We start from the raw sequence: 12395 nt of genomic DNA on the forward strand, positions 1-12395 counted from the left end.
GCAAAGCCGAAGCTCTACACTCAGGATACAGCAGCTCAGTTCTCCCTGCCTTCAGTCCCTGGTAACCAGCCTTTGAATTTGTGTCTCTGTACTTGACTCGAGGTTCCTTATTTAGGTGGAATCACGCAGTATCTGTCCCTTTGGTCCGCTTCAGCTCACACTTAGCACAATGTCCTGGAGGCTCCTCCACTGTGACCTCTTGCAGCTCCCTCTTTCGAAGGCTGGAGAGCATCCCACTGTCGGACGCTCCACAGTTTGCCCATGTGGACATCTGCATTGCCCTTGCTTTGGGCTGTTGTAAGTATTGTTCTTATGAACACGAGTGAACGAGTGCCTGTTTGAGGACCTGCTTTCATTGTCCTTTGGGAGTGTATCCAGTGGAATTGCTGGATTATATGGTAATTCTATTTTTAATTTTTTGAGGAACTACCATACTGTTTTCCACAGCAGTGCATCATTTTATATTCCCACCAACGGTGCTGCAAGTGTTTCGATTTCTCCACAGCCTCCCCAACTATTTTGTTTTGTTTTCTTTCTTTTGTAAACCACAGTAATGGATTCCATGTGGGGAGTGGTTTTGCTCGTCACACCTGGGGGAGGTGCTGCTGGGCTAGCGGTGAGAGGCAGCGCTGGGCTGAAGTCTGAAGTCCTTCAGTCACAGCATAATCCTCTGCCACAGAAAATGAAGGGCCCCAAACACAGAGGGAGCCACACTGAGTGAAACTCAGATTTAGACTTTCAGGCTCACCTTTCATAATGAGTCTCTTCCTCCAACACCTGTGGGCCCTCTCTCCTTTGCTGAGATGGTCAAAGGCCGAGATCACCCCAAAAATCTGGCAAGCGAGGGAGAACTGAGAAGAAAGGCAACATTTCTTTTATTCAAATTTTATTGGAAGTTTACAAATGTATTACAGACATCGGTAAAACATCATATCCATTTTACAGGGCACAGATCTCAAGCAAAGTGTTCAGAGCAGTCTCTGGCAGAGCCCACACCAGAGGCCTGTGACAGGCCTTCTTAACAAGACACACCTTCACACTTGACACGCAGCAGATTCCAGCCTGCCTCACCACCTCAGGCCCTTGGAGGTTTGGTTTATGCACGTGAAGTTAAAGCAGGAGATGGGCAGAGCCACCCTGTGCAGGAAGGGACAGGGTCAGGGAGGCAGCCCTGTCAGGCCCTCACTCTCCAGAGAAAATGGATGACTCTCAGGCCTTCAAACATTAAGCTGGGCTCTATGACAGAAGCAAGAATACTTTCTGGAAAAATATGGAAATCCATTCGAGAGGCTGGAGAACAGACCTTATTGGTAAAAACTGAGAATTTCAGAGAAGCTTGATTAGTGACCTGCTGAATGTCATGGGCCAAATGCCCAGTGAGCCAAAGGGTGTCAGAAAACTCTCAGGACAGAATAAGAAAGCCCTTTCTATCTTAGCAAGTCATCTTGTTTAAATCACAGAAGTGTTCCCTAACGCTGTGTGACTTTTCTCTCCTTTTTATTCCCCTGAGGAAAGCTAGTTTTCTTGGCAGGAAGTAAGCTTATAAAACAGCCCAGCTCCCAACCGTGAGTCATGTTGTATGGAGTCTCATGTTCACTGAGCTACTCTTATGGGAAGATGGAAAAAGAAGCGAACTCTTTTTTGAGCTTGACCTTGATGATGACTTCTGAATGATCACACAGGTGTGCTCTGGTGCCTGCTGAGGTCCATCCAGAGGGACACAGCCCTGGAGACAAGGCCCAGGCCCCTTCATGCCCACTGCTCTTGCCCTTACAGAAATGGGCCTCAGGAGGTGGCCGTCTGCAGCGCCTCCTCAGTCAGAGCAGGTGCTGTGGAACACCACCTGCAGAGCCCAGGCCAAGGCTCTGGAGGGCCAGGCAGTTGCCAGCAGCAACTCCTCTTAGGTCAAATATCCACATAACTGGTTCATTTTTCCACTTTCCTGGGCCATGGTTGGATCCTCCTCAGGCAGAAGCATCTGGTTTCTGTTAGAAATACATGAGGAGCGCTTTCTCCTTTGGTAATTTAAATGCTTGTTCCCTCTCTCATTAGGAAGTGGGACTAGAGGAAGAAAGGGGGGAGTCTCGCTTGAGCACTGCAGAATGGACAGAGGCTGCCTATGCTAGCCGGCAAAGAACATGAGCGTGGAGGAGGAGGTTGAAGAAGTCTGTCTTTGTGCAGCTGACACGTCAGCTTCCTTCAGCCTCCACCATCTGAGGGAGAGAGAACATGGAGTCTCCCAGTTATTTATGATTGATGCTTCCTAATTATGTGCTGTTCTAGTTTTATTCCATGGCAAGAAAGCCAGGGTGGGAAGACAGATAAGAAGCAGTTTATAAATAAGAATCGTTATCAGACGAGTAAGATCAGTTCTAATCAACTGGTCCTGCCTGGCTGGAGTGGCCGGAGACTCCTGTGCCCACCTTTTCATGGGAGGTCCACAGCAATGCCTCCCTCACACCTGCTCAGGCAGCAGGGTGGCAGAGCAGGAGCTGTTGCCGGCCCTGCCCAGATGCAGCAATGGCTAGCAGAACCCAAGCAGCAAAAACTCCTTCTAGAGAAGAAATCACCACCTTATTACGGCACAGAGGTGAGGAGGTGCTGCCCCCACGTCTCACATTAGAAAAACAAAACTGCTGTTCACTCACCTGGTTGGAAAGAGAAAGGAAGGACTACAGAAGAAAAGGTGAGTGTGGACAGAAGGTGCCACAAGTCCAGCCCCAGGAGCTCTCCATCGGACATGTGCAAAAGCTGGCCACACGGTCTGATTTCCCTCACCTCAGTCACCGCCACCCCCACCCCAGCAGAGACCCCAGAACTAAAGGTCAGAAGCAAGGGCTTCCCTGCCCTGCTCAGAGCTAGTTCCCAGGGCGGCAGGCCTCGCAGGCCCACACGGGACACTCGGTGGCAGATGCTTCCTGGGCCCAGAAAGGAGCCAGTTCTGTGGCCACTGAATCCAGCAGCAGTAAGAAGTGGACAGAACTCTGAAGATGCAGGTCTGACCAAAGACACGTGCAATCGTGGGGGAGGTGGAAAGGAAACCGGCCAGGACACCAGAGGAGAGGAAAATGGGAAAAGATCACTCTTCTGAAAACCAGGCAAAGAAGAGGAGGATGAGCCGATGATCTTGAGCAGGGGAGTGGAGGCCCACTCGGAGAAGCCACTTGACCAGCAACAGCTAAGGTTATGAGGAGGAATCAGGCGAGAGCCTCAAGTTCCTGCCTTGGCAAAGAGTGCACGGAGTTTCTGGGATGTGACCTACGGTGGCAGGTGTGTCACCACGGACAGCAAGGTGACGCCCTGTACAGGACACCCTCTCGGGCCGCTCACTGGGAGCCCCACTCTGAGGAACTGGCCTTCTTGCAGTGACCCTCTGTAAGGCACCTGGCTGCATCTGGGTGAGGGAAGAAACCTGCAGTGCAGGCAAGACAGACGGAGGTCATCTTGCCAGGGCAGTGCAAGCTGCGGCCGGGATCTCACTGCCTGTCCTGCGCTGGTGGGAAGTCCCTGGGAGCTCTCTGGATGGCTGGGCCTGCAGTGACCCCAGGCACTAGGTCCCTGTGGGGAAGGTCGGTCAGGTCTAGGCCACCTCTTTCTGCTGATGATGCTGGAAGGCTTACTCGGAAATTTAAGAGCTACTACTTTAAATGCGAGAATTTCTTTCACTGGATTTGGAGCCACACAGGATAAACATTTCCAACCCTTTGCTAAGTTAAGGGATCCACCCTTCCTCTCTGTTTTCTTTTTCCAACAATGCCTTTTTATTTCAATCAATAAAGGAGCTCAAAACTTCAAATTGGACTCCCCCAGTTCCCACCAGAAACCTGACACTTTAGTAGCATGGTGTTGTACATAATTTCTTAATCAACTTGCCGAGCAGTTTACAAACCTACTATACAAACGTATTAAAGTTAATTCTCCAGAGGCTTGAATAATTAGTGAAGCATTTAGATATGAAGATAGCATGCGGAAAACAGTCACAACCAACATTTGCATTGCTTTTTTAAAAAATCAGTGACAATGACAAATGTCATATTAATACCTGAAAAGCAAATTATTTTAATACATCCTGAATGGAGTTCCATACCATGTTCTTTACAACTTTCCTTTCCCCAGACCCATCTGGGATGGCATCTGAAGAGCCACTTTTCACATTCCCTCCATAAAAATATTAGAAAATGTCAACTACTACACTGGGAAGGGGCCACGCCCACCTCACCAGGGCGGATGGCCGCCGACACGCACCGTGGACTATGTGGACAGAGCAGCTCACTAAGGGGTCCTCGAATGGGGTATTTCAGCTGCTACAGTCCACTGAGGGGAGGAGGAGAATGGACAAAGAGCAGGTGCTTCATCTTTAGCTGAAGCCAGGCAGGAAGTTTTATTTTACTATAAACAGCACAACCGTTCAATGTCTTCTTTAAGCCCTCACATTTGAGCCCGTTCTCTTTCTGACCAAGTTCAAAGTTCAGAATGAAATCTCTTTCAACAAAGTCTGTTTTTCCGAGTCCTTCCCCTGAAATCTCAGCAGCCCCACCTTCCTGGGTGACCCCGCGTTCCGGTCACTGAGCTTGTTAAACCGACTATCAGGCCGGGGCTACTCAAGGCAGCTGTGGCCTCCCCTCTCCTTCCTGTCCGGAACGTCTGCTTCCTGACTCCCATCCTGGGACCCTTCTGCTGTCTGCGTTCAGATCGCCCGTTCCTCTCCAAGCCTGCAGGCAACACCCCCGCCCCCCGAGCCCCCAGGACCCGTCGGCCCCAGTTCCAAACGCTCAAATTCATTGCTCTGAGGACAACCGGTTGTCAGGCAGCAGCTCCGTCTGCCTTGGAAAAAAGAAAGCAGGTAATACAATCCAGGAAACATGGGCACCAGAAAACAACATCAGAACAACGTCATGCGGACAGCACGCAACAGCACCACGCACGGGCACTTAGTTTCCCCACGGAATAGATCGACATTAAGCAACTTCACGCTCCGGGCAGGGACGGCGTTTCCCACTGGACTTTACTGACCCGGCTGGCATCGGCCGTCAACGAAAGTTACATCTGCAATTTAAAAAGTTACTATCACTTTGTAGAGAATAAATTCTATTGGGGTGGGACGGGGCTTAAGGATAGCGCCCTAGGATGGAAGAGAGCATCAAATGCTTTGGGAAGAATGAACTTTTTTCAGCCACAAAAAGCCAAACTGAATATACTCCTTCGAAAAAAGTCTCACTGACATGTAACAAATTTGTCTAGTAAAAAAAAGGTGGCCCTGGGCCACCTTCGGATATCACTCAAAGACAATGCTGGATGTGCATGCAAGTCCCCGCTGCGAGATAGAAATTCCTTTGATATTACAAAATACAAAAATATTTTCTCAGAACTCTCATTTACATCGCATTTACAATGGACAAGTAATAACTTAGTCTCAGATCCTGGCTAATAAACAAAATGACTTACTGGAAAAATGGTCCTAAAAGTAAGAGAACCGGGAAACAAGCGAGCGGGAACGGTTGAGCCAGGACGCAGGGCAGGCGGTGGCCGACCCGGCGTCGTCTACTGTTTCCTGGGGACGTGCAGGTGGACAGCGCGCCCGAAGCGGCACTCGGCCCCCGGCCCACGCCCTAGGAAATGATGCAGTTTTTGCTCTTCTGTCTTTTCCTGCCGTGCAGCTGCCCCCGGCCCCCCAAGGTGGAGGCCTTGGGGACCCCGTAGGAGCCGTACTTGTGCAGCAGCTCGTCGCTGGTGACGTAGCGCAGGCGCGCCGGCTGCGGAATGGGCTCGCCGAGGAAGAAGCCCTCGTTGTCGGACTCGGAGGAGGACGAGCAGGTGGAGCACCAGTCGTACTCGGCGAAGCAGGGCGCCCAGCGCTCCCCGACGGCGTTCTGCAGCGCCAGGTCCGACACGGTCCGGGGGCACTGGCCGCACAGGTCCCGGCGGCCGCCCGGGCCCGGGCTGCCCTGGAAGCTGCGCTGGCGCGCGAACGGCTCGCAGTCCTCGCGGGCGCGCAGGCCCGGCCGCCCCTTCAGGCGGGACAGTGCCTCGCGCTCGCCGGCCAGGTGCAGCGCGTTGTCCGAGCGCGAGCGGCGCGAGCGGCGGGGGCGGTGCGCATGCGCGTGCGTGCGCGGGCGGCGCGCCTCGGGGTCGCGCGGGGAGGCCCGGCGCCGCGTGCGCTCGCTCAGGGGCTGCAGCCGCGCCGCCTCGGGGCCGGGCAGCGGGCCGCCCGCCAGCCCCGCGTCGAAGTCGAAGCTCTGGTGCCTGCGCCCGCGGGCCTGCAGGTCCCGGTACCCCGCGGGGGCGCCGAGCTGGCGGAGGCCGCCGTCTGCCTCCTGGTACTGCTGCGCCGACAGCAGGCTGCGCACCGACTCGGCGCTCCGGAACTGCACGGACGAGTTGAGGGTACCCAGGGTGCTCAGCTTCTCGGACACGTTCATTCCCGAGTCTTTGCTGAGGTCCGGCATGGAAAACCGCGACAGGTGCTCCTGGCGCTTGGCCCCGCCTTCCGCGGAGAAACCTGGGGAGAGAGCAGAGGGCCAGTCAGTGCCGACGACGCGCGGCGGCGCGCGTGAGTGTGCGTGTGCGTGAGCGTGGTGCGTGCGTACGCATCACCTCCCCACCGAAAGGATCAGTGCTTTTGCCGTTTCTGGACACTGACGGCAAGCCAGCTGGAAGGCAGCAGCTCATGGTCATCCCTGCCACGGGTTGTTCTTGCCTCCCGCCAGGCCACTCCCGCCACCGGACCAACCTCCAGCAAACCACTTGGCTGTATCTATTGAAGCCAAGTGGACAGCATTTGTGCATGTGTGGATTGCGAATAAAGCCACTCTGAATATCCTGTCCATTCTTTATGGGCTATGCCGGCATTCCTTTAGTATACAGCCCAGAATGGAGGTCTGGGTCTTTCATGGCTCCTCTTGGTTATATGCGGACAGGAGTCAGTATACGGGTCCCCAATAGGTTTAGGGATGTGCAGAGCAGCTCTCTTCTCTTACAACACGCTGGAACTGGGAACAACTCAAATGCTGATTAACAGAACAGCAAACTGTGGGATTTTCTGCTATCATTTATTATAAGGAACCTGGGCTTCTTGGGAAATAGATTTTAGGCTAGAGGAAAGGAAAGTGAAAGATGAACCTGTAGCATCTTGTAATGACCAAGAGTAAGGAAATATTTAAAAATATGATCAGGAAAGAACAGAGGGCCTACTTGGAAGGGGTTCTTGGTGGCCAGATCTGAACACTTTGAGCAGTAAAATATTTACGTACAGCAAATATTTACAAACTATCGAAACAAATGGGAATTCTTGATTCCAAACTGATAACAGGTAAATGCACTGGTACATCAGTAATGGGGGAAAGAGAAGACTTGTGTACAATAGCCTGCAAGGGCCAAAAAGTGTACTAAACTTAGGGGTAAAAACGAATGAGGAGGCATGGTCTTAAAATGTTTCCTCACATATTACTCATATTATAAAGGAAAAAGTAGTGACTGTGATAGCAAAATCAGACCACACCTTTTCTTGAAATCAAAGCTTTTCCTGAGGAGATTCAACTAGACATTTTGGCCTCCAAGTGGGACGTCCCAAGAACACATTATCTCATATTCCAGTCAAGAATGCACACTGCAGTGTGTTCAGAAATGAAGGAGACCAACCCTAAAAGGAGGGACGCTGTATGAAGAGGAGGAGGAGGGGGAGGAAGAAGAGGACTATGTTCCTTGGTTTAAAAAATCAAAACGAAACAAAAACTCAGTATCATAAACTGTACAAAACAGGCCGAGGGAATGTTCTAGACCAGTGCTGATGAACCTACGGCATGCATGCCACAGCGGGCTGTTTGTTATCACTGCAAGCTCTAAAAGGTTTGCCATCACTGTTCTTGACTGAAAGCTGCTCTTAAATGTCCTCCAGAGCCCCTGTGTTAAAGACTTTGTCCCCGCTTCTGGGAAGTGGTAGAAACTTTACGAGGTGGAGGGAGGTCATGGGGCAGGGCCCCCTGGAAGGTATATCAGGATCCCGGCCCTCCACTTCCCCTCTCTTCTGCCCCCCAGGCCCCACGAGGAGAGTCTGCCCCACTGCACACTCTGCCACATGTTCTCCCTCACACGGCCTCGAAGGCAATGAGGTCACAGGACCAGGGACTGACTCCTCCGAAACAGACCTCTCCCCTTACCGTCTGGCTGTGTAGGGTGCTTTGCTGCAGAATCAGAAAGCCAACACGGGCCCCAGGAACACGGCAAACTCTAGTCTACCTAACCCTGAACTGGAACTTGCTCTGCAGGAAAAACAAGTGCTTAAGGAAATTTCTGGTCAGTTAAAAAAACAAATGGAACATGGGCAAAAGAGAGAAGTAAACCAGATTTCCTGTGGTCAGTGAGTAATTGTGATGATGGTGGAGAAGACCCTTATGCGTGGGAATTATGCACAGAAAGTTATAGTAATAAATGGCCAAGATGGGCGTGACTTGCTCTCCAGTGGTTCAGAAGTGCAGTGTGTGTGTGTGCCTGGTGCATGTGAAGGCAAAAGATCAGGGGAGCGGAATGTTAGCAACAGGTACACCTAGGAAAAGAAGTGGTGTTTGCTCTACTTTTGCAATGTTTAACTATTTTAAAGTGATTGCTTAACAAATTGGAGCATTTTCATATAGCATGATGGCTTTCAATCCTGGATAAAATGTGGAAATATCTGGAGACATTTTTGGATGTTCTGACTGGGAAGGTGTGGCCAGTCCTGTGGGCAGAGGCAGCAGTACACAGAACGCCACCCCTAGGAATTATCCAGCTGACATGCAGACAGTGCCAGAGACAAGAAACCCTGAATATGATGGGACACTCCACAATAATGGGTAATGAATGAATAATTACGTCTTCCCAACGTGGGTGAGTCTCACAGAAAATAGAGAGGGACTCTTGAAGAACATGTGCGGTGTGCTTCCACTTATGTGACATCTGAGAACAAGCTAAAGCTGCGGATGGTGACCGAAGTCAGGGTACAGTCTCAAGAGGAGTTTGCAGGACCCTGGAATGCTTCTGTGGCTAGAACTGGATGGAGATTACAAAAGGACAGATGGGGAGACTCAGAGGTGTCGTTTTAATACTTGTTTGCTTCCCTTCATGTAAGTTACATCTCAATAAAAAGTATAAAAATGAAGCAGTATCAGTGAAAGTCAAATGTTAACACTGATTTTGCCTTCAGGGAAACTAGTTACCCACGGGGACAGGTGCCAAGACTCCTTAGAAACCCAAATCTCCAGGTGCTCAGAAAGGACATCTTATTTCCACACAGCCACATGCAACTTCTCCTGTGCCTTAAATCATCGTGAGATTACTTATGATACCTAATAGGATGTAAATGGGACACAGTAGCTGTCACACTACTGTGCAGGGAATCATGACAAGAAAAAAGGCTGTGCGTGTTTCGTGCAGATGCAACCACCACAGGCCTAACGACATTTTCAGTCCTGGGCTGGTGGAATCTGCAGAGGTGGAACCTGTACAGACGGCCAACTGTATTCTGCCAAATCCTGTACTAGAAGGTAATTTTAAAAAATCATTTAATTACTGGGATAATTGTCAGAGCAAGCGGTGCCTGGTCCTCCCGCTTCTGCTTTCCCTGCTGTTTATCTGTGACACACACATCATAAAGGCTGATTTCGCACCCAGAGCCTCCCCAGTTGGAGGCGGAGGGAGAGGAGAACGCGAAGATGTGGATGAGGAGTCTGAACAGTGAACTCTAGCAAGGAAGGGAAGGAACCCTGGAACCAAGCTGTCTAGGTGAGAACCACGGCCCTCGCAGGCTTTCAGTCAAGCTCTTGGGTGGGATCAGGGTCAGCTTCCACTGCCTGGCAAATACTACCCATTTCCAAACACGCTGCTCACTGAACCCCGTATTTTACGAGCCCTGACTGGAAATGCTCCCAGGAACATCCTCCATGTGCACAAGTTCCCGTGTCCGTGTGGAGGCATGTATGAAGAAGCGTGGCTTTTACTTTGCTGGATGTGCTTCTGCCCGCCGAGGTGTAGGACACCCTCAGGATGCCCTGCGCACCCCCTCGAGAAGCGAGGTGCCAGAGTGGTGCTCGAGTGAGCCCAGGTCTGCTCTCGGTTGTGCCCACGGGAAGCCAGTCTCCTGGGGAAGCATGCATGGGAGAGCAGGAATGTCTCTTCTGATTCCTGAACTCCCATTTCCCTCTAGAGTCTTCTTGCATGGGGGGACATGAAAGAAAGGCTGCCCAGAGATGAGCAGAAAGTGTGTTCTTGTCTCAAAAAAGGGTGGTTCTGTGGTCAGTTTCATCATTGGCAAAACCCAGCATCTTCGTGATCAATTAGGGGACCTGACTCCCCCCTTTTGCTCTCCATCATCACCACCATCAGCTACTGCTGCCCCTCTCCTGCCCTGCATGGCCGCGGTGACAGCCCTGCTCCCTCTCCAACACACTTACAGCTGATTCCCCTCCCTTGGATGCCCTCCCGTCTGCACTGCGTAGAGAGGCCACCATCCCAGTGCCGCCTGCCCTGGCCATCCTTTCCAAAGTAGCAAAGCTATCTGTCCCCTGACCAGCCACCCTCTCTTGGACTTGACTTTCTCTTAAGCTGCCCACCCTGACCTATTTGCTTAAGTTTGTGCCTAAGTTTGCAGCTGAATGAATGTGTGTGCGTGTGTGTGTGTGAAGGGATCTTGTCCTGTGTTCTCTGCACTCCCACAGAACTGGCAGCACCCAGAGTGCTGTTGGTGCACAGTACGTGATTGTAGGATAAAGGCAGATGAACCCCATGCTGCCCACAGCTTGGAGAAGGCCACCATCCCTTGACCTGGAGTGAGTCACGGCTGTAATTCAGACAGGCAGAATTCCAAACACTGGCCACAAAATGCCACGGCTGCACGGCCCCTCACTGTCCCCGGTAGGTCACTGGGTGCCCACGACCTGGGCTCCTACACTGTTAGGGTGGAAGGTGCTGTGGGGCACACATAGCTCTCTAAACTGCAAAATGGTCTTCACCTGATGAGTCACAGCTCTGGAGAGCAAACTGTGGGCTTGGTTCACATTCCACCTCCAGAAACGCTTCCTCACTCACTGCCGCTGCACAGAAATGCACAGCCGCCTCCTGGCTCGGTGACCTGGGCAGTTTTTAAACCTCTTAAGGTGCATCGGCAGACAGGCACAATAACAGTATCGGAGTGCTAGCTATAGTATGGTTAAGTGACAAACATTACGGGGCTGCCAAGAGTCGTCATGACAGTAAATCTATGATATTTGTTCATCTGTCTTCTCGGCTGAACCAAAGAGGGTGGGAATGTGCTACCCCATCCCAGAATCTGGTATGCAACCTGCAGGAAGAAGGACTAAGGCCTGAAAGTCCCCAGGGGAAGACCGCATGTCCCAGGGGTCTGACAGCCAGCCAGGTTTAAGGCAAACAAATGCTGTTTGAGAGCTTGACTGTGGACTGAGAAACGACCCACACAGTGCTTGGCACACACTGGTGTTCACTTGGACGTGAGCCCGGTGTAAATTTGTCCCTCAAAGGTGGCTGTGGGGTTCCTCCCTGCACTGGCGGAGCTCAGCTCTATTTCACCGGTCTGTGAAGACAGAGCAGTGCACATCAACACAGCCCCTCCAGGGGCCCTAAGTGCCCCTCGGCTCTCCTACCATGCAGCTTCCTCTCTCTGCAGCCTGGCTGTGTCGTGGGTGGGGACGTGTGTGCTCTGGTGCACAAGCACGCGTGGGGTAGGGAGGTGGAGCTGTAAACCACATTTTCCGGAGCGCTCTGGCTGCAGCCAAGTCAGACTCCACATTTAAAGCAGGCAAGATAGGGGCCCAGCACTGGAGGAGGAGACGGAGGTGCCAGCCAGCTTCCTCTCCAGTGGACTCTGCTTCAGTGACAGGCAGGGTGCTGTTCCTGTCAGAGAATGCAGGCTCTGTGGGAGGTGCTGGATGGGGCTAACAGCCGTGATTTATCCTGGTCCCAGGGCGGCAAGGCTGGCTGCCCCGGGAAGGTCCCTCAGCCCACAGGCCTCACTCCAGAGGTGCAGCCTGCTGTTCTCGGGCTCCAGCTGTCAATGCAATGGTCCAGCTGGAGCATCTTCAGTAACACCAGCATTTCCGTCTGAGCAGCGTCTCCCTACACAAATGGGGGCGCTCACAGAATCTCACAGAAACAGGCAATGGCCAGGAAAAACAGTGGCTTTCACAGAATGTTCCGGGGCTGATGGGCAAGGAAGGCGACCTCGGCAGTGCCCCGCCCGTTCTCAGCAGAGGCAGAAGGCTGCACTGTGGGGAAGGCACTCTGTTCCCTATTTATGATCCCGTCTGGCCCCACTCCTTGAAAAACACGGTCTGCGAAGACAGAGAGCCAGGCTTCTGGCTCTTAAAACAGGCCTCTGCCTTCATATTTATGTGCAGTAGGAGACACAG

General features: G+C 52.1%; 1 protein-coding gene across 8 annotated transcripts in view; it reads right to left on the reverse strand.

Annotated features, from left to right (window-relative positions):
- Window positions 1–869: 869 nt before the first annotated feature.
- The window catches only part of Prickle2 (prickle planar cell polarity protein 2), a 287253-nt gene continuing 275727 nt past the window's right edge, over window positions 870–12395 (reverse strand). For all 8 annotated transcript variants that reach the window (XM_087181640.1, XM_004871601.4, XM_087181639.1 and 5 more), the window contains one exon: window positions 870–6499. In XM_087181640.1, the coding sequence (XP_087037766.1) occupies window positions 5610–6499 (890 nt within the window). In that variant the 3' untranslated portion in view covers window positions 870–5609. The remainder of the gene's footprint in view (window positions 6500–12395) is intronic.

The sequence above is a fragment of the Heterocephalus glaber genome, unplaced genomic scaffold, assembly GCF_053883595.1.
Source record: "Heterocephalus glaber isolate CG9 unplaced genomic scaffold, H.glaber_assembly_v1.0 deba00001472, whole genome shotgun sequence".
Lineage (NCBI taxonomy): Eukaryota > Metazoa > Chordata > Mammalia > Rodentia > Bathyergidae > Heterocephalus > Heterocephalus glaber.